The 22,816-nt window shown below is 38.7% G+C and overlaps 1 protein-coding gene across 1 annotated transcript in view; it reads left to right on the top strand.

The window, feature by feature from the left end:
* Positions 1–21,682, top strand: part of LOC121368431 (zinc metalloproteinase dpy-31-like) — a 52,602-nt gene extending 30,920 nt beyond the window's left edge. Inside the window, exons 11-14 of the mRNA XM_041493161.1 lie at positions 4,667–4,796; positions 6,443–6,519; positions 8,976–9,071; positions 19,828–21,682. Coding sequence (XP_041349095.1) covers positions 4,667–4,796; positions 6,443–6,519; positions 8,976–9,071; positions 19,828–19,940 — 416 coding nt within the window. The 3' untranslated portion in view covers positions 19,941–21,682. The remainder of the gene's footprint in view (positions 1–4,666; positions 4,797–6,442; positions 6,520–8,975; positions 9,072–19,827) is intronic.
* The last annotated feature ends 1,134 nt before the right edge of the window (positions 21,683–22,816 follow it).

Genomic DNA, 22,816 nt, shown 5'->3' with positions numbered 1-22,816 from the left:
GGCTCACCGTTCTGATATATATATATATATAAAGCTTAGCCAGTCATCCTAGAGGACCTAGGTAAACTGTAGGTTATTGTCTTTATTGTGATAGGTACCAGTATTAATTCTGTATTACAAGGTTATTGAATGAGTAGTTAGGGTTAATTAAAAATTAACCAGTTAGGAATAGTGTTGTAATTCCTTTATTAATTAAGTTCCCCTGGAAGCGTTTCTCCATTATCGCACGTGTGTGTGTTAGCGTTTCTCAATTATCACACGTGTGGGTGTTGTGTCACGGTGAAGTGATTAGCATATTGTGTAAACTAGACACCTAGAGATTAACTAATTAAGTGATCAGTTCTGGGTTGTTATTATTGTTGTTATTAATTAACTACTGCGGCAGTACCTTTGTCAGCATAGGTTAATACAGATTCCAAAGTGTATTGTGTTTTTGTTGTGTTTTCTAGTGAACTAAACGTGCTATAATAATATATACTTTATATAAGATCGTATCTCTGATCATACCTAGACGAGCCACATTAGGGTATAACCGCCCGTTACAGAGAGATCTAATAGATATACAGTTAGGAGAGAGATTTGGACAATCGTGTTTTATTCAGTTACGGGTATTATAGAATCCCCGTGACAATCCCCCATCTCCGACGGGGACGAAGAGCGAAAGGACGTAGGCGGTGAAGAGGACTCACCTTCGTCGGGTACCCGCGTGTATTTCACACTAGCCGCTGCCATATCAAACTCCTCAGATTCAGTGGCTTTACGTTTCACACGAACCTGTGGGTTTGGTGTCTCGACTGGCGGGGTACAAACACTGACACCGTTATTGCTTATGTTTATGTTTAGATGGTCGGGTTCCTCATGGCATGTATAACCAGTGGTGTTTATTAATGGACCTTCCATAATGTAAACAAACCGAGGAAAACAAACGCGACACCGACAGCGATATGCGAAAAATATAAAACTACGGTTAATAAATAATGTAACCTATAGGGGGCATACGACAAAACTAAATTATACAATTAGTACTAAATACAAACCAAAAGGCTATTTAAAAGCTCAGTTCAAGTCAACCAGGCAGCACAGAAAAAAAAAATACTTAAAAACCCCAGCTCGTTTCGAACACTGATAAACGACCACGTGTGCGGAGCAAGAAAAACACGTGCGCACTGTCTTGGCGCGTGGCTGAGTGATGGGATGGGGATGGGGATGGGATGGGAACTCGTTTAACGTGCCCCTATCCAATTAAGGTTCAGGCACGCCCACCGCGGACTTAGCCTCTGACTTTGTATATATACAAACAAAAAAACCTGACCGGTACTCGGAGCCACCCACTTAACGAATAAGTGGTTACTTGGGTGGCACCGAGGATTATATAGCAATGTCATTTGTCATCCGTTTAGGTGGCGCACCCTTCGGGGTGTAGAGCTCACGAATGCTTGAGGAGAATGGCGAGGGCACCTCACCCCAAGAACAGGATCAATCCACTCGTCAACTACCAACATCAACGACTCTAATACGTTTCACAACCACACCAGACGGCGGCTCGCGGGTTATTTTCATATATCATTATATCATACCACTCATTTCATTTAAATACGGCCCATCTGTGTTATATGGATAACCTGGGGGGGGGGGGGGGGGGGGGGGGGGGGGCGCGCCGTGGTAGGGTGCATATTTGGGTGCGATAGGGCGTTGGCGGTTTGGGCCGGTAGGGATGCCTGTTAGGAGGCCCCCCCCCCCCCCCCGGATCGCCCCCCCCCCCCCCCCCCCCCTGGAAATCCGGACTTACCTTATTGGGCCCCCGCCTGTTGGAGCGCCGGACTGCTCGGTGGCGCTGGGTTCCCCCCTTTGCGAATCCTTTTACCTCTAGGGCTAAAGTTACATAATTATATTAAGAAATTATAAATAAATATATATATATATATATAATGTATATGTATGTATAGATACTATTATTAAATGTACAAGCATAGTATATATCATTTTTGAACTGCCCGATTGAAAATATAATTATAATTATGCACCTACTAATTATATTATAAAACAATAGAATGTTATAGGGTTAATTATAACTATGGTGCTTTATATTAACATAAATATAAACATATGTAATGGTAGATCCCAAATTATTTTTAACTTTGGCTTTGTTTTTAAGTGGTCTTACCACACTATTAAAAATTGTCACATTCACCTCTCTCACACACTCCCCCCCCCCCCCCCCCCCCCTCCCGCCCCGGAGTCGGTCACTGGCGTAGTCAGAGGCTGAATCCGGGGTGGGCGTGCCTGAACCCTTGTGGATAGGGGCACGTAAAAAGAGTTTCCCAGTTCCCAGTGACTAATTCCGGAGCAGGAGGGGCTCGAGTGATGTGCGAGTGCATAGTTTGTGCGATATATACATGTGGGTTTCCTGGATCGTGATTGGCTGAATTGGACCAATGAGCGTGCTGCAAGAGAGAAGATGGTAATTAGTGGTCTTATCCTGGTTGATTGCTTGGCTAAGTTGATTGGTTAATTGATTATCCAATTGATTTCCTATCTTGGAAAAAAGGGTTGGTAATTTGTTAATCGGTGTTCAGTATGGAGAGAGTAGCAGTATTCGGTAGCAGTTACGTCAGGCGGCTAGGGGAGCACACCCGGGGCGACATGCGTGTCCCTGCTACTTGTAGATTTTTTGGCCGGGGGGGTATGCGGTCTGACCGCATACCGGAAGATTTGGTACAGGAGCTGTTGAACTTTAGGCCAATATTGGCTATCGTTCATTTGGGAGGAAATGACATTGGTCCAGACATTGACCCTAAGGACTTGGCTGGGCGCTTATTATTACTGCGGCAACGTCTGTTGTCTGAAGGGGTGGAGCGGGTCTGTTTGGTGGAGATTTGCCGGCGGGGGATTTTTAAGAAATTTATCTACCAATTACACTTCGCCTTTTATAGCGTTATTCGGGAGCATACAAATTCTAAAAATATCGGGCGAGACTAATTATGCAATAGGCGAACTTGTCGGTCTATTTCAACATTAAAAAACAGGGGGAAAAGTACAGTAATAAACTCTGGATTGTATACTAGTATAAACAGATGTTATGGCTATACCATCACGGTTTTGGGGGTTTTTCGTCTTGAAACGAATTTTATATAAAATTTTATATTGAAATTAGTTTCCGGCATACTTCGTAATTCACCCGAATCATTTCGTATATCCTCGGCATAATCCCGAATGTTTTCAAATTCTTTTCCAATCACTGGCATGATTTTGCAAGTAAGGTTTTGATTGATCGAATGAAAGGTCAACTGGACATGAGCTCCAACGGGTTGCTGTTACATCCACAGGTAATAGTAATTAACCAGCGGAGCTAATTTTAATTTGCTCTTCTGGTAAACAACGACTCAAGGATGTTGGAACGCGAGATAGATTGGGCGCGATGCTCCCCCCTTTGCGAATCCTTATTCCTCCAGGGCTTAAGGTTAAATTATATACAAGGAGTCTACACAAATTGACTCCTTAATATTGATAATTAATAAAATAATTTTTGTATTAGATTTTTGTTTAGACCAGCCCGACTGAAAATTTCTTTGTACCTACTAAATAATATATGTAATAAAATAACATGGATAGGTTAATTTATTGGTGCTTTAATCTAATTGGTGCTTTGTATTATAAAAAAAAAAATAATAATAAAAAAAAAATATATAAGATTAAATCCCAAATTGTGTTTTTTTCTTTTTTTAAGTGGTTATACCACACTTCCAAATTGACCCCTTCACCTCCTCCACATCCCTTTCCCTTCCCGCCCCGAGGTTGGTCACTGGCGATGTCAGAGGTCAAACCCGTGGTGGGCGTGCCTGAACCTCAGTGGATATGGGCACGTTAAACGAGTTCCCATCCCATCCCATCCCATCATAGCAAAATGTTCAATATACCACTCGGTGGAATAACAGAGGGACGGAGAAAATATTGTAATTAAAGATAATCCAGAAAAACTATTATATATAGACTATTAGTTAAGGAATTATTAACTGTATTATGTAACATTCACTGAAATATACGGGGTTGGAGGGGTCACAGAAATAATAATGTCTTCTAGGGACTTGACTAAGTAAAATCTGAAAATTCATATCACTTTGGTTGCGCAAGAGCGACTCGAGTGATAATTTAAAAACTTGATTGATAAAAAAAAAAAAAAAGTCTGTTTTGTTCAACGACACCACTAGAGAACGTTGATATATTAATCATCGGCTATTGGATGTCAAACATTTGGTAATTCTGACTCGTAGTCAAGAGAGGGAACCCACTACATTTTCTTAATGCAGCAAATGATCTTTAATATACACTTTCCCACAGACAGGAAAAACACATGCCACGGCCTTTGACCAGTTGTGCTGCACTGGATGGAACGAGAAAAAACCCAATCAGTTGAACGGATCCACTGAGGTGATTCGATCCTGCGACGCAAGCACCTCAAGCGTGCGCTCAACCGACTGAGCTAAATCTCGCCCTTGACTTGATAGGATATAGAGCATATTTGACAAACACCTGGGCCCCGTTCCACGAAGCGATTGTAGCCCTAAGATCACCTTAAGTGCATATGGTAGCTATGCTCTTAAGGTGATCTTAGGGCTAAAATCGCTTTGTAGAACGGGACCCAGAAAGATCTTTTCTGTATTTTCAGAAAACTGTGGTGGTTGTAATGCCAACTCTAAAGCAGCAATTGAGCCACCATGTTTGAAAACCAAAGAAGTGAACTGCTATGGACGATACAGAAGACGTTGTTTGTGGAATAAAAAGAAACGGTGTACTTAGTAAGGAATAGAGGAATATGTTGGGTGTTTTGTTTTTTTGTTTTTTTTAAAGTCCCCTCGCAGAATTCCTCCAGATGCTATGAAATTGTGTATATTTGAGGTCATCTAAACATTTCTTAACCTACCCTTCGGAACGTTGGTTATAGTGATGACTGAATATGGGTTGATAATTATATTCAACACCCACCTCACCCCCACTCGATCCCACAACCCACCCCCCAACCCAACCCAACCACACACCCACACACACACACACACACACACACACATACAAAATGGCAAAAAAAAAAAAAAAGCAAAGAAAGAAAGAAACGCACAAACCACACAAAAACCTCCACAAAAATCCTAAGCAAACCTTAACACATAGAATCAAAACAAAGTCCACAGAAAACCCAATTAGGAATAAAATTAAATATTTTAATTATGTTTTGTTTTTAAGAGAACAATGAAAATTCATATCCGATCTTACTGACCGCTTTGGCTTTTGCTATCCGTCAGTAGATCTATTCTTAACCAATATTACTGTATGTTTAGATGACGTTTGGTTTGACCCGTCAAAATACAGTTGGAGTATAAGTAAAACAAGCAGCATCACTGTTGCCGACGACAGATTATTGGACATAAAATGGTGTTGCCTCGCATCAGATCTGTTAACTGAAGCCAAAGATGCGATTGAGTGGAACAGTGATTCAAAACGAGAATCAACCCTGTCTCCTCGGAAGCAGATCCATTCAGTGCAGGAACTCCACCCTGAACTTCACGCAATATGTTATTAAACTAATAGGCTGGTGATTTAAACAACTTAATGAACAGGGGCCTAATTCTCAAAGCTCTCTTAGGCTCTGCTAGACAACAAAGCATCCTCTTTGCAAGTCTTTTAGCATTGCACTGTGAGATCGCAAAGTTGCGAGACTTTAGTGAATAAGGCCCCAGATCCGTTATTATACATGCCTACGAAAACATCTGAAGGAATATACTTTATTTTCTTGTCTTTAAAGCAGCTGAAAATTAATTTCTTAAAACATTGCTATATGTTGTTGTGCAGATTCTATGAAATTGTATATATTTGAGGTCATCTTAACATTTCTTAACCTACCCTTCGAAACGTTGGTTGTAGTGATGACTGAATATGGGTTGATGACTATGCAATATGATATTGTTCATGATGATGATGATGATGATGATGGTGATGGTGGTGGTGGTGATGATGATGATGATGATGGTGATGGTGATGATGATGGTGGTGGTGGTGGTGATGATGGTGATGGTGATGATGATGATGGTGGTGATGATGATGATGGTGATGATGTGATGATAATGGTGGTGGTGGTGATGATGATGATGATGATGATAATGATGATCAACTTAAATGTGTTTGGTCCTTTAACAACATTATAAGGTGCATGCACGTTTGTCTAAAACATGATTTCCTGCTTCTTGTATTAATTTTTCACCTCTAGTTAAGTTAAATGCTTGTGTATCTGATTAGTTGATGAGTTCGAAATCATCACACGTCCATACGATTCCCTAGGATGTATTTACTGTGGTGCTGGTGGGTTTAATGGTGGTATATGGACGATGGTGGTAGTATATAGTTACAGATAACATTTAATATATTATTATTATCTGCCATCAATGTACTTCAGTTATAGAAAGAACAAGTGCTTGAAGGAAGTCAAGAAGTGCTGTCGCGGATACACCCTGAGTGGAGACAAATGCAAAGGTTATAATGATTAATTACATAGATTAGTTCCCTTGTTGCACCCATCTTAACATATTCGTCTGTATTCAAAACAAAAGACTTACATATATTGCTTCCCTTATTTTACCCATTTTAATACATTATTCTGTATACAAAACACAATAATTTCATGGATTAATTCCCTTATTATACCCACCTTACCGTGTTCTTCTCAATACCAAACAATAATTACAAAAATTAGTTCTCTTCTAATATCCATCTTAACATATTCTTCTGCATGCAAAACACAATAATGACATAGGTTAGTTCCCTTATGTTACCCATCCTAACATATTCTTCTGTATTCAAATACCGGCTTCGGTGGCGCAGTGGTTAAGCCATCGGACTACAGGCTGGTAGGTACAGGGTTCGCAGCCCGATACCGGCTTCAACCCACAGCGAGTTCTTAATGGCTCAATGGGTAGGCGTAAGGCCACTACACCCTTTTCTCTCTCACTAACCACTAACAACAAAGCACCTGTCCTGGACAAACAGCCCAGATAGCTGATGTGTGTGTCCAGGAAAATGTATTCAACATACAATAATAATATTGATTAGTCCCCTTATTATATCCACCTTAATATATGTTTCTGTATTTAAAACACAATAATTATATATATTAATTTCCTCATGATACCCATCTTAATACATTCTTCTGTATTCAAAACAATAATTACATAGATTAGACCCCTTGTCATAGCCATCTTATCATAGTCGTCTGTATACACAACACAATAATTACATATATTAGTTCCCTTATTATATCCATCTTACCACATTCTTCTGTATTCAAAAATACAATAATTACATTGATCAGTTCCCTTATGATACACATCTTAACACATATTCTTCTATATTCAATACACAAGAAATAAACCATCTTAACATATTCTTCTGTATATAAAACACAATAATTACATAGATTAGTTTCATTATTATACCCATCTTAACACGTTCTTCTGTATTCAAAACACAATAACTTCATAAATTAGACCCCTTGTCATACCCATCTTATCATATTTTTCAATATTCAAAACAATAAGTATACGTATCAACATATTCTTCTGTATATAAAACACAATAATTACATAGATTAGTTCCCTTAGTATGCCCAACTTATCACATTCTTCTATATTTAAAACACAATAATTATATAGATTAGTTCCATTATTATACTCATCTTAACATATTGAATGATATTCCTCTGAATACAAAACGCATTTGTCTTCGTTGTTTGTTCAGTACATAAATGTTACAGCAAACATGTTTTAGTTAAGAGAAGAAACATCTGTAGGTTGCACAGTACCATTAACATTTTCATACATTTTAATTAATTTTTTTCTTTGAAAAAAAAAATGCTACAAATCTGAAAGAACCGTACCTCTGCTATTTGAGGATGTACAGTCGATTGGTGACCATCATGTAAAAATCAATATAGTTAAAAGTTTGTTTTGTTTAGCAACACCACTAGAGTATATTGATTAATTAATCATCGGCTATAGGAAGTTAAACATTTGGTAATTCTGACACGTCATCAGAGGAAACTCGTTACATTTTTCCATTAGCAGCAAGGGATTTTTTTATATGCACTTTCCCCAGAGACAGGAAAGCACATGCCACGGCTTTTGACCAGTTGTGGTACACTAGTTGAAACAAAAGTCAGTATAGATTTACCACAAACATTTCCTGTCTGTGAAATGGTGCATATAAAAGATCCCTTGCTGCTAATCGAAAAGAGTAGCCCCTGAAGTGGCGACAGCGGGTATCCTCTCTCAATATCTGTGTGGTCCTTAACCATATGTCCGACGCTATATAACCGTAAATATAATGTGCTGAGTACGTCGTTAAATAAACCATTTCCTTCCTTCCTTCAATGACAATACAGATACTGATATTCTAAAGAAAACAAAAACAAAAACGTATTTAATATGTAATGTTAGTAACCATTAAATCATTATGGTCAAAATAGTTCTGTGAGTCGGACACAGCTCACAGTGACATCAAACTCCGGCTGTCCAGTCTCTTTAAGTCATTCAATTTTAAGTCATCCTTTTAGGTTTCTCAATAATAACTATTATCACTCAAATGTTTGGGGCGTGATTTTAGCTCGCTTGAGGTGCTTGCATCGCAGGTTCGAACCACCTCGGTGGATCCATTCAACTGACTAGGTTTTTTCTCGTTCCAACCAGTGCACCACAACTGGGCAAAAGCTGTGGTATGTGCTTTCTTGTCTGTGGGAAAGTGCATATAAAAATCCCTTGCTGCATTAGGAAAAATGTAGCGGGTTTCCTTTGATGACTACGAGTCAGAATTACCAAATGTTTGACATCCAATACCCGATGAATAATTAATCAATGTGCTCCAGTGGTGTTTAAAAAAAAACTCATTCAAATTTTAACAATATGAAGTTTACGATAATTATATGTATATTTTGTCAGAATGTGACAAGGTCTGTGAAAACGACAGTCGTCTAAATAAACGAAAGTGCACCTGTTGGTGTTACCCGAATTACACCGGTGATACCTGCGCAATTTGTGAGTTGTTATCAGTGCCATAGCTTATAATCATTTTTTATTCTGCAGCCACTGTTTCGATCGACAGATTATGATGACTGATTAAAGCAAAGTCATAAACGTTTACTAGCAGATTATGACTTTTTGACGTCACATGTCACGTACATGTCACGTACATTTGGCTCTTAGGAATGTTGACCTTTGACCCTAATACCATAATCATAAAAAACCTAACATGCTTTAAGTGATTACTAAAACTAAAAGTATAAAAATATTACAAAATAATGTTTCAATATTTTTTTTTTAAATAACAGATATAAGAAATATTACTTTATATAAAATAATTTGTATATATTTAAACAAAATTCTATACGACACAATACCTCGTCTGCTGTCAAAATGGATGAATTAAATGACCATATGCTTGACGCCCCGTGGGATGAAAACGATTCTCTAAATATCACAACATTTTCGAACGATGTGGCCGATTTAGAACTATCGCAGTACTTGACGAACTTGAAAACCTTGAACGCGAAAGGATGGAATCTGATGAAAGGCCCGACATTAACCAAAATCCTACAGATGAACAGGTAGCGACAAATGTCAAACAAGATTGTGACGTAAACTTAAGATTTGCTGAAATGGATGAAAATGCTGTACATGATTTTATTGCTGGCGAACAAAACAAAAACACTTTTAAAAAGACGGTAAGTGACCTAAATCTTGTTCGAAAATGTGTTACTAGGAAAGGTGAAAATCATCCATTGAATGAATTCCTCCCGATGAACTCGATCCCCTACTTGCAAACTTCATTCTGTCAGTACGGAAACATGATGGCTCCGAATCTGAACCGTCGTCGTTGCGAGGTATACTGAGCAGCATTGACCGGACACTTTAAACGCGTTCACACGGGCTGCCAAATAATGAATCCAAACGACAAGTTCTACCTGACGCGTGAAGCTATTCGAGCAAAAGAACGAAAGTTAAAAAAGAAAGGAAATGGAAATAAACCAAACACATCCCAGCTACTTACCGATTCCGAAATTGACATGCTGTACAAAAATAAACTCCTAGGTCCTGACACCCCAGAATCATTAATTAACACTTTATGGCTTAACTTACTTACTTAATCCCCTTCGTGTTGAGCAGCCCATAATATAAGGTTGTAACCAGAGATCGCCACTACTGCCTGTCTTTTGCTAGCTTCTCCAGCAGCCTCCAGCTCAGACTGCCCTTCCTTCTCTACTGTCCTCCTCCATGTTTCTTTCGGTCTTCCTCGTTTCCTTTTTCCAGGAGGGGTCCATCGGAGTGCCACTCTTGGTAGGGCTTTTTGAGGTATTCTGATGACATGGCCAATCCACCGCCATCTGCGGCGCTTGATCTTCGATACCAATGACTGTGTCGATGTTTGTTTATGGAGTTCTTCGTTGGTTATGATGTTGGGCCAGAAGATATTCAGAATCCTGCGAAGGCACCGATTTTGAAAGACCTCCAACTTCGACCGATGGTCTTGGTCATTTTCTAGGATTCTGCTCCATACAGTAGAGTGCTTAAGGCAGCGCTTTTAAAAAGGCGTACCTTTGTCTTCAAACTAATCTTGCTTGCTTTCCAATGTTTCGGAGCAATGCAAAGGTCTGGCTTGCCTTGGAGATTCTTGAGTGGATTTCTGCTTCACTGTTTCCATCGGCTGTCATCTTAGAGCCAAGGTAGGTGAAGTCATCAACTTCTGCAACTTTGTCACCGTGAAGCATGATGGATTCGTTGGACTTGGTGTTCATTCTCATGAGTTTTGTCTTAGGAATGTTGATCTTAAGTCCAATCTTCTCTGCAGTGGTTGCTAGGTCTCGTGTCTTGGCCTGTATATATATATGACGGTGAGAAAGTAAACAGATGTCGTCTGCGAAATCCAGGTCTTCGAGCATGTTTGCGAAAGTCCACTAGATCCCTCTTCTTCCTGATTGTTCTACACTCTTCATGATCCAGTCTATCCCAGTTATGAACAAAAATGGTGAACGAATACCCCCTTGTTTTACCCCAGTGTTTATGTTGAATGGGTGACTAAGAAGGTTGCCATTTATAACAGAAATCTGTATATGACAACATGATGATGTTAACAAGTTTGGAGGGTATGCCATAGTGTCTGAGTATCCGCCAGAGCGATTCCCTGTAAATATTGTCAAAGGTTTTTTCAAAGTCGACGAAGTTAACATATACTGGTGCGTTCCACTCCTTGTTCTGTTCCAGGATCTGTCTCAAGGTGAAGATGTGATCTCTGCAAGACATTCCTTTCCGAAATCCAGCTTGTTCTTGACGCATATCCTTTTCTAATGCGCTGGTTAAGCGGCTATGGATGATTTTGATGAATACATTGCTGGTGAGTGACAACAGTCTAATTCCTCTCCAGTTGTTATAGTTGGTAAGATCTCCTTTTTTTGGCAGTTTGACTAGTTGGCCGGTTTTCCAATTTGCTAGTATATCTTCTGTCTCCCAAATCTGCTTGAAGATCTCAGTCAGGATTTTTGGTGTTTCATTTTCTTCTGCTTTTAGCATTTCTGCAGTTATCCCATCTGCACCTGGTGCTTTTCCATTCTCCATAGCTCTAATGGCATTCTTCACTTCTGTGAGTTTTGGTGGATCAATATTCATGTCAATGTCTTTGTCTGCTTCTGGAATTTCTGCTAGGCTGTTTGGTTCTGCTCTGTTCAGTATGCTTTGGAAGTGATCTTACCATTTGGCTAACTTTTCAGTCTCGCTATGATATTTCCATTCATATCCTTGATGGGTAGGTCATTATGATGGTTTCTACCCCTCAGAGTTCTTGTGATTCTGTATAGAGTTTTCGAATCATGTCTTTGTGCAGCTTGCTCTGCTTGATCTGCCAAACCCTTTATGTAGACTTTCTTTTCATGTTTCGTTATCTTCTTTAAGCCTCTGTGAGCTGGAAGCATTCATTTTTCTTTTTGTTTCTTTTCTTTCAGCATTTTTTTCCCAAGTCTCTTTTTGGATCTACTCTTCCTTTTTCTTCTTTTTGTATCCAAGGATCCTCTCTCCTGTTTGCACAATAATTTTGTTGAAGGCTTCAATGTTTATTTCATCTCCCTCTTCTAAGGCTTTGAAACGGTTTCTGAGTTCGACTTGGAAAGATCTTCTTACTTCGGTATCTTTTAGTTTTGTGGAATCGAACTGTAACCCTCTTTCCTGTTCCTTCTTTGTCTTCTGCAGTTTAAGTGATATGAGTCCAATCACTAGGGTATGGTCACTAGCAACATCTGCACCTCGTCTTGCCTTCACGTCTTGTTTATCAAGATGTGGTCAATGTGGTTGATAGTGGAGCCGTCTGGTGATGTCCATGTCAGCTTGTGAATATCTTTATGTTGGAACAAGGTGCCACCCACAACTGAGTAATTTTCTTCACACGGTTTCCATTCCATCAGTGATTTTCTTAGTTTCTTTCTTATGATGATACCGGCGCCTTCTGAGTGATGATTGTCCTGTCGTCCTGAGTAGAGCAGCGTTTGTCCATTTGCAAGCTGCATTCTGCCTGCTCCTGTCCACCTCGTTTCACTGATTCCCAGGATATCGATGTTGTAGTTGTCCATTTCTCTGACCACGACTGGTACATCAAAGGCCGTGGTATGTGCTATTCTGTCTATGGGATGGTGCATATAAAAGATCCCTTGCTACTAATTGAAAAGAGTAGCCCATGAAGTGGCGACAGCGGGTTTCCTGTCTCATAAATGTGTTGAGTGCGTCGTTAAATAAAACATTTCCTTCCTTCCATTTCTTTGATTACTTTAGCAAATTTTCCAATCTGGTACATAGTCCTTACATTCCAACATCCGATTTTCCGATATGGCTTAACCACTGCATGCATTTCGGGCTTCGTGGTGTCTCTGAACACTACAATCTTCAATGGGGTGATGTTGTATTAAAAACAACTTTCAACGGTACCAAGTATCTCGAGCTCGAGACGAAGACGAAACAACTGGTGAAAACTTAATCGACATACGGCAGATGTGTCTCAAAACGTTTTCGTGTGCAGGTGACGAGGATCCAAGAAACCCTGTTTACATTTACAAAGTGTATGCCTCCAGACGTCCACAAGATGTTTTAAACAGCGGCGATCCATTTTACATTTCAACTAGTACAATCCCACTCACAGATTTTAAATCCGAAAAATGTTTTTTAAAAGAAAAAATGGATGAACGAAAACTGTCAAAAATTATGTCCACAATCGCTCTGAAACAAGCGCTTTACAAATCATGCAGCACGAAAAACAGTCGTCCAGATACTGAGACAATCCAACGTTCCACACACAGATATCATCCAAATAACGGGACACAAGAATATATAGTCCATAAATAATTACAGCTCTATCACAGAACAACAGGAAGAAGGCCACAGACCACAATTAGTTACGCTATATGTTTCAATATAGCCTTAGTGGCTATAACATTTTTATTAATATCGGCAGGCCCATGGATTTTTGTATGTACCTTTGCCTGCATGGGGGAAACATACCCTGAAAAAGACAACCCCTGTTGTCCAGCTCTTTCTCCCAGAATATTGGTTTAAACAAACACACCCACTAAACCTGGCCGGAGTACACCCATTTTACACAAAAAGGACTACTTTTGCATGGGCCAGAATTACCACAAACAAGTCTTCAATGTCAACAAGTTACACATGTTTACAAACTACATGCTCTCCCCTGTCAACGTCAGTCAAATAGTTTCCACTCCATAGCTGTCTGCCATGAAATAATCACAATAAAACAGCAGACTACATGCGCGGATAAATTTCCGGATTTTGGGAAATGGGAAGATAACTGAATCTGAGGCCAGAATATTTAAAACTGATATCTGGCGCGAATCAGCGTACTCCCGCTAGTCAGACTGCGTCACCAACAGTGAAATGTACAAGTACAGTAACTAGCCTTGAATCAGGCCACTTGTCCGTTGATGGCATAACAAATCCTAATGTAATTAAGTCACTGTTTTAAGGGCCCACACTCAATATACACACATTAAACATTCATGTAGGAAACACAGTTGCAACAGAAACGGTCTCAAATGTTTCTCTATAATGTAATGTTACATTAAATCCAAATTGATATATATATATATATTAGCTGTAGGGAATATCTATATGATAATTATGAATTAACTGGGCAAACATTACAACCGGTAGTTCAGTATTACAGTAGGTTTTATGACCACCAAAGATCTTGAAGGACGATTGGGGTCAAAATGGAATTTGAAAGTTGACATGTTTTTATCAGTAAATCGCAAATTCAAACAATAAAAATGACTAAAAACAAAACAATAACAACTTTATGATCAACAGAATGAAAACGATTGGCAGAAATAATGTTCCACAGTGATTAATCGACCTTCCTGGAAATTGTCAAAATCAAGAATGACACCCCACGCACGTGTACGGGGCATTTGCGTGATGCACGTGCAAACTATGGAATGTGTTTTGGTGTGTTGATAAACAAACCTGAACGTTCTTTACTAGGATGTCTGTGGTCAAAACTTATGTTCGGTCTAATAGTTGATATTAACATTATACACTTCAATATATATATATATATCCCACTGCCGCCTTTCATTTTACTCCTTTGAATTATATCTCATTTCTTCCCGATCTGGCAACTCCTCCTATCTTTCAACTTCTTTCGCTACCCACCTCTACATCCCAGTCCTTGTCTCTCCAACCGGAACAGGTGCTTGTCTCTTGTGGCTATCCGTGCCACACACACCTGTCATTCCCCGTCAGCTTGTATGCCCTGCGATGTGCTTACAGTATATAGATATGCATACATCTATACATACTTGACTGTTGCTGGTTTGACCACAGGTTCATGTACGTTAAGGGCTGAACGAGTGGCTCCCCCACCCCCACTCCTCCCACCCATCGTATATCGTCGGTTAACTGAGCATTCTTTTTAAAGACGCAGACCCTAGTTTCAGCTCGTAAAAATGGACACCAATTTTAGTTAATCTACAAATCTGCAACACATTTGGATAACGTTACAACAGAGAGACGCTGAAGTCTGTAATGTTTAAAGAGGGAAATGGTGTCTAAACGTAACTATAGTTTGTCTCGATAACCACGATGTGCATTTTTAGAATTATGAAAAATGCATTTTAAGGTATTGCAAAAAACCTGCTTGATTAGAACCACTTCAGGTGTACAAAAATTAATATTCTAAATGATAAAAGTTAAGTATTTCCTAGTAAAAAAATTCCAAAAACAGATTTAATAGTGAAAACTACGTCGTGGTGTTTAAAAACTAGGGTCTGTCACTTTAAGAATGTCTCGAGGCACAATGGTTATATATTATGGTGGTCTGGGAACTGCGTTCGAATTTGTTGCCATAGGTTCGAGTCCCCGCGACGGCATGAGAAACAATTTGTGAGGGGGAAAAAAGGGGGAGATTTCTATCTCATGTGCCAGTGCTTTAATATCTATGTATGTACTAGTCAAAGTTGATATACAGGGGTCGAAATTGGCTGACATTCCTGCCGGATATTCGATCCCACAAGCTACAGATTATTCCGGCCCCAATCAAAACCTGCCGGACCAAATACGATTGACTCAAACTAATATGTGAATATAAACGTAAAATAATAAAACAAAATCCTCCGGACCGTGGTGAGTTTGACCGGCAAAATACGGTCGGGACGGCAGCAGTATTTCGACCCCTGTTATTTCGACCCCTGTTCATATGTCTATACATAGATATCAGTGCCAGGTTTGTCAACAAATCCATGTACGGTTATTTGAAACAGTTTATTTCGCAATGTAATACCCTATATCGGTAGAACTATGACTTCAAGTCTTATTTTATGCTTAAAGGGACATTGCTGAGTTTGCTCCACTGTAAGACGTTTCCGACTATTATCCTGTTCAATTATTTAGACCCAAAGTTTTTTGCAAATGTTACGTTTATGTCCTATTCGATATTTGTTTTCTTTGCATTTACATGCAAACAAACCCAAACCCCGACAGGTTTTATATACAAATCATCATATAAAATGCACGAAGTTGACTTAATTCCACTTTTTAAAAATCTCTGTGTCTTTTGAATGCACGTTATTTCTCCTATAAATAACTACGGTCATTTGCATATCAAAATATTGGGATCTGAAGCTACGTGAAGGCCATTATAGCTTGTTTCACTAAATCAAGGTTATTATTGTTTTGCAGTGTGTAACAGCATTGTCTAATCTTTCCGTTAAACATAGATGTAAACAAACAGAACATGTAATCCTTTCTTGTAGGTGCATTATATTTAATAAATTTAGCTAATGTATTATGTATTTTTATTTTATTATATCAATTATATATTAGCATACCATACCTAACCTAACACAACTGAGGTGTAGCACAGTAATAAACACAAATCACCTCACACACCGCAGGAATGTGCTTTCCAAATTTATAAATACATTTAATGCAGGGCCGGACCCAGAAGACCGGGGGGGAGGGGGGGATAAAATGTCAAAGGCCACCAACATCAAATAATAATAAAAATGTTTTTTAATTCGCTCTAAATTGGGAACTCATACGTATATATATATATATATATATATATATATATATATATATATATATATATATATATATATATAGTATTTAGGGTGGTGCTAGGGGCTGGGGTTTGGGGGTTGGGGGTTACATTTGTAATGCGAAAAACCAAAGGGCTATTGTTCGGACTCGTATGGGTTCAACCACTTTTTCATCCCGCAGACACAGCCCTGAATGTTCAAAATACGGCTTGGTCAATAACATCATTATTTCGATCTATGACTGCACGTGCTATTATAGCAATGTGTAAACCACGTAAAATACAAGTTAGGTAGGGTATATAAATTCATTGAAAATGTATTAGTCGACATTCTTGTTATTGTTATTTGAGGAAAAATATGGGTAAATCGAAAAACACTTCAGTTGATGTAAAATCGTGTATTAAGAACGTTTTCGATTATTTTGAAGATGAATATCAGCGCGGTAGACCTAGGTATGCTTCTTATCGAATTGTCGATCGAGTTGCCGTTGCATTTAAAGTTTCGGTTTCAACAGTAAAAAGAACTGTGAAAAATCTAAGCTCTACGAATCCAAGCACAGAAATCACTGTTAAAAAACGCGACCGAAAAGATGTTATTAGACGACGAGTATACAGATTTTATAGGAGGGCGAATTACCTACATTACATAAGATTAACGTGGCTTTAAGGGAGGAATGTGGAATCAACATATCCATATCAACTTTACGACCTCGATTTTAAATACCAACATATGTCTACAACCGGAAAAGTGATTTTTGAGGACGCCAATATATCAGACAGGAGACTGTCCTATCTCCATGAAATATCCAGTTTACGAGAACAGGGGTATTTAATAGTGTATCAAGATGAGACCTGGGTGAATGTCAACCACACAACATCCCACCACTGGACCGATATCCACCCGGCACAAGTACCGCCAATCACCTGCCGAAATCAGACGCTGCTGATTGAGTTCCTAAACTCTGTTCGGTGACTGGGAAGGGAAAAAGACTTATTATTTGTCATGCTGGCTGTGATAAATATGGATTGATAGATGGCTGTGAATTGATCTTTGAGGCTAAAAAAACAGACGGAGACTATCATGGTGAGATGAATCATGAAAATTTCATCAAATGGTTTGAAGAACAACTTATGCCTTCTCTACCAGAACCTTCTGTTATCGTCATGGATAACGCAAGCTACCACAACAAATTACCTGAGATTACACGATGTCCTGCACTAAACGCTAAAAAGGAAGAAATTCAGTCGTGGCTACGAAACAAAAATATACCTTTTGAGAGTAACATGACAAAGCCAGTTCTTTATGAACTTGTGAAAAGTAACAAATGTGCAAAGCAATTTGTTACTGATGATATTGCTGAACGCCATGGGCACTTGTGTCTAAGATTGCCGCCAAGACATTCTGAACTCAATCCGATAGAACTGATCTGGAGTCAAGTCAAAGGGCACATAGCTCGTCATAATGATGGTAAAATGACCACGGTGTGGAGAGAACTTGCACATGCATTGAACTCTGTCACACCTACACACTTCTCTGACGCAGTTAAACATGTAATAAAGATCGAAGAAGATTTTAGAAAACAAAATAGTTTTATAAGAAATAAAATACCCCCTGTGATAGTCCCCCTTAACGAAGATAGTGATGAAGAAATGAGTTCGTCGACTGATTAAGTTATTTCTCCATACCCATCAGGAGTATTACTTTAATGTATGCATGAACTCTTTAACACCAAAAACAATTTATTTCCATATCATTCACTATCAAACAACCTAACAACCTATAAACTAATCGACTAGAAATGCATATAGACTACACATACATACGAGAGCAATGTTTATTTAACGACACACTCAACGCATTTGATATACGTTTATGTGGCGTCAGACAAAACGGTTAAGGAGCATTATGACAGTGAGAAAGAAACTCGCTACCGCCACATGGGCCACTGTTTCCGATAAGCAATTTTGATAAGCAATAAGAGACGTTTTATATGCACCATCCCATAGACAGGATAGCACATACCACAGCCTTTATACATCAGTTGTGGTGCACAGGCTGGAACTAGACACAACCCAATGGGTCCACCATGTGGGATCGATCAGTCGACCTACCATGAGCAAACGCATTACCTCTGAGCTACGTCCCGCTCCATATACAAAAGAAGCCTTAAGTGGGGTTGGGGTTGTGCAGAGGGTCACACCTCCACCAATCGCATGCATACCATATTCTTCTCTCTCTCTCTCTCCCTATAACCATATAACCATAGATTAAAATATGATGAGTGCGTCGTTACATAAATGACGTGTCTCTCTCTCTCTCTCTCTCTCTCTCTCTCTCTCTCTCTCTCTCTCTCTCTCTCTCTCTCTCTCTCTCTCTCTCTCCCTTCAGATGCGCGCGCTTGTGTATTCCACAATATAATTATAATATTTTATACTCTTTTTTTTTCAAACTGAGGTTTTGTCACTTGAACTCCCCACCTGAATCCGCGCCTGCTTCATGTTTACAGATATTTTCTTAAATATAGGTCATACTACGATTTGTGCGGATAGGACGATAGAACCGAACATTAGTTTGAAACGCACTATAGAATGATGCTTTTGATATGCAAATGACCTTAGTTATTTATAGGAGAAATAACGTGCATTCAAAAGACAGAGATTTTTAAAAAGTGGAATAAGTCAACTTCGTGCATTTTATATGATGATTTGTATATAAAACCTGTCGGGGTTTGGGTTTGTTTTCATGTAAATGCAAAGAAAACAAATATCAAATAGGACATAAACGTAACATTTGCAAAAAACTTTGGGTCTAAATAATTGAACAGGATAATAATAAAATATTTCTACGATTAAACTTACATATTAAATATATGTTCTTGTTTAGAATATCAGTGTCTGTATATTCAATGTGTTTCTGGTCGTCTTAATATTTCTAAGAAGCCCAAACTAGATTTTGTCTTCAAATATTTCGTTCGTACGAAAAAACAATGTTTTAGGAAATAAAATGAAATTTTACCTGGTATAAATATTAGAACGATCAGAAACACGTTTAATATACAGCCACTAATATTTTATGCAGAAAAATATATTTGATATGTAATTACAATCGTTAAAAAGTCTCTGTTAGTCGATAACATCTTAAAAATTGCAGCAAACTCAGGAATGTTCCTTTAAAATTTGTGTTTTGTTTTTTTCCCCCAGTAAACTGCCATAAATCTGATCCTTGGTACTGCAGTCCATCATTCTGGACCGAGGAGGACTGTCGGTATACATCGGTCGCACACAGATGTGTGCACATGTGTGGAAAGTGCTGATAGCCAGTGCTACTGCGATGTTTCTGTTACAAGGACTCCGTTTAATACAATTAATACAGTACTATTAAGTAGTCTAGTCAGCGTCTAAAGGTATACTCTACACATACATGTTTCTAAGTCACGCCCCATCGACCGATCTGCGCTATCGTAGCCATTGGTACGTCGCGCAAGCATCGATCGATCGCGCAAGTATCGACAGGTCGCGCAATCATCGATTGATCGCGCAAGCGTCGATCGATAGCCCAACATCGATAGGTCGCGCAATCATCGATATATCACGCAAGCATCGATCGATAGCCCAAGCATCGATAGGTCGTGAAAGCATAGATCGATCGCGTAAGCATCGATCGATCGCGCTGTGTCATCGATGGATCTGTTGTTAGTTTTCGGCGGGGTCACTGTTATATCGGAAATGTCCCAACGAACATCAGTGGTATTGTCGGCTTTTTTCCCCAGATGCCCCCCCCCCCCCCCCCTCCACCTCCGAAAATAAATATTATAATGGTAGGAAATAAAGAGAGAGTTGCATAATTTACTCCCGTTATAATTGAAGGGACTGTCCTGAGTTTGCAGCTATCGTAAGATATCATAGCTCTGTTGGCAACTACTATTCCATACTAAATACATTTTCTTGTTTAGAATACCAGTGTCTGTATATTGAATGTGTTTGTGGTCGTATACTAATGTTTGTAGCACTCATTGTTTTTACTTTAGTTTGATTATATATTTTTTCGTACGTACGAAATTATTGGGAGTTAAAATCCGGTTTGGGCCACTACAAGCATTAGGACAACAACAAACACCATGTAAATATAGACACGGATATTCTAAATAAGAAAATGTATTTAATCTGTATGTTACGTCATTAAAAATGTTCTATTAGTCGAAAATATTTTAAAGTGGTTGTAAACTCAGGACTGTCTCTTTAAGGCCTTGTTACTGTGACCGCTGTATTTTTCGTGCTGGGATGTCGTTAAACATCTGTTCTATTCTATTCTATTCTGTTACTGTGAATAAATTATGTAACGACGATTTAATATTTCAAAACCAAATTATAACCAGTGGCGGATCCAGAAAATGCATTGGGGGAGGGGGGGGGGGACAATGACAAGTGGTCAAATGCCACGAACGTTAATTCTCCAACGTACATTTTTTTAAAATAGCAAAATATAGGGTGGTGAGTGGGGGGGGGGGGGCTTAGATTCGCCACTGATAACGTCTGTTTTGTCGCAAATAGGTCAGGACGTATTACTGAATCCGACTTCTCATCATTTCTGTAATAATAATAAAATTAATATTTTTAATTTGCGTCAAACTTCACGATATTAAAATTATTAAATAAAATATAATTACATTACATGGAATTAATGTAAGACGTAAAGTAATAAGAAATTGGCGTTGCACTGTTGTGTAAGTCATTACTGTTAGTATAGAGTATACCTTTAATTAGTTCTGAAGAATTAATTATATGTATATACAAGAAGAAGTGACTGTAATGAGATATCCAGAAATGACGGGGTAGGGGTGGGAATGAGGCTAGATAGGCTGAATTGATAGTTCCTTAAATAAATAAAAAAATTAAAATTGTAACTTACCCTTAGAAGTCTATGAATCAAGCATTGAAAAAAAAAGAAGAAAAAAGTTTGTTTTGTTTAATGACACCATTGGAGCACATTGATTCATTAATCATCGTCTATTGGATGTCAAACATTTGGTATCTATGGTAGTCATCAGAGGAAACCCGATACATTTTTCCTAATGCAGCAAGGGATCTTTTGTATGCACTTTCCCACAGACAGGAAAGCAAATACTACAGCCTTTGTTCAGTTGTGGTGCACTGGTTGGAACGAGAAAAATCCAATCAGTTGAATGGATCCACCGAGGTGGTTCGATCCTGCGACGCAAGCACCTCAGCTGAGCACTAAACCAACTGAGCTAAATTCCGCCCACAAACATTGAAAAAGTACATAGTTTACTAAAATAAAATTAGTATTCGAAATACGAACCTATGCAGCTTATACATGGGTATACACAACCCACATTTAATTAGTAAAATAAACCAGGCATACACTTTTTTTCGAGAAAATCAACCAACATTATTAATCAGGTGTCGAAATTGGATAACATTCCTGCCGGACATTCGGTCCGGCAAACTACAAATTCTGTCGGACCAAATAAAAATTAACCGGGGGGAGGGGGGGAATGATCATAAAAAAATTAACGCAAAATAATTGCCAGTCTGGAAATATTTCGACCACCGATTATGATTAGTGATGTGTCTCCTACCCATCTAATCCATCACAAAAGTATGGCCCAAGTGACGTCACACGTGATCATTTCTGGATATTTCACTATAATTAGAGTTAAAATATAAATACAAGTAAAATATCTAAAAGTGGAAATTAATTGACTACTACCGCGTGTCTAATGGATGTAATATAAAAACATAAGTGAATAAAGAATGAAAACGTTCATTGTTTTGTTACTACTAATATCTGTGATATTTTAAAGACGACGAGTGTTTGCGGTCGTTTGCTAGACTCTGTTCTAATCTTATAAAATAAACCTATAAAATACGCAACACGCCGCAGTCAGATGCAGATATCATGTTCTCATACGTTTTCCCGATTCCTCCCAGACCGCCTGCGATCTACCCATAAAACTGTGTTTAAGCCTGTGTTTTACTTATAAAGCCTAGTACCCATGGAATATATAACACGCCGTTGACCATTGCAAACAGACGCAGATATCATGTTCTCATACGTTTTCCCGATTCCTCACAGACCGTCTGCGATCTACCCATAAAACTGTGTTTAAGCCTGTGTTTTACTTATAAAGCTTGGTACCCATGGAATATATAACACGCCGTTGATCAT

The sequence above is a fragment of the Gigantopelta aegis genome, chromosome 3 (genome assembly GCF_016097555.1).
Source record: "Gigantopelta aegis isolate Gae_Host chromosome 3, Gae_host_genome, whole genome shotgun sequence".
Taxonomy (NCBI): Eukaryota; Metazoa; Mollusca; class Gastropoda; order Neomphalida; family Peltospiridae; genus Gigantopelta; species Gigantopelta aegis.
This window is presented reverse-complemented; position numbering and strand designations above follow the sequence as displayed.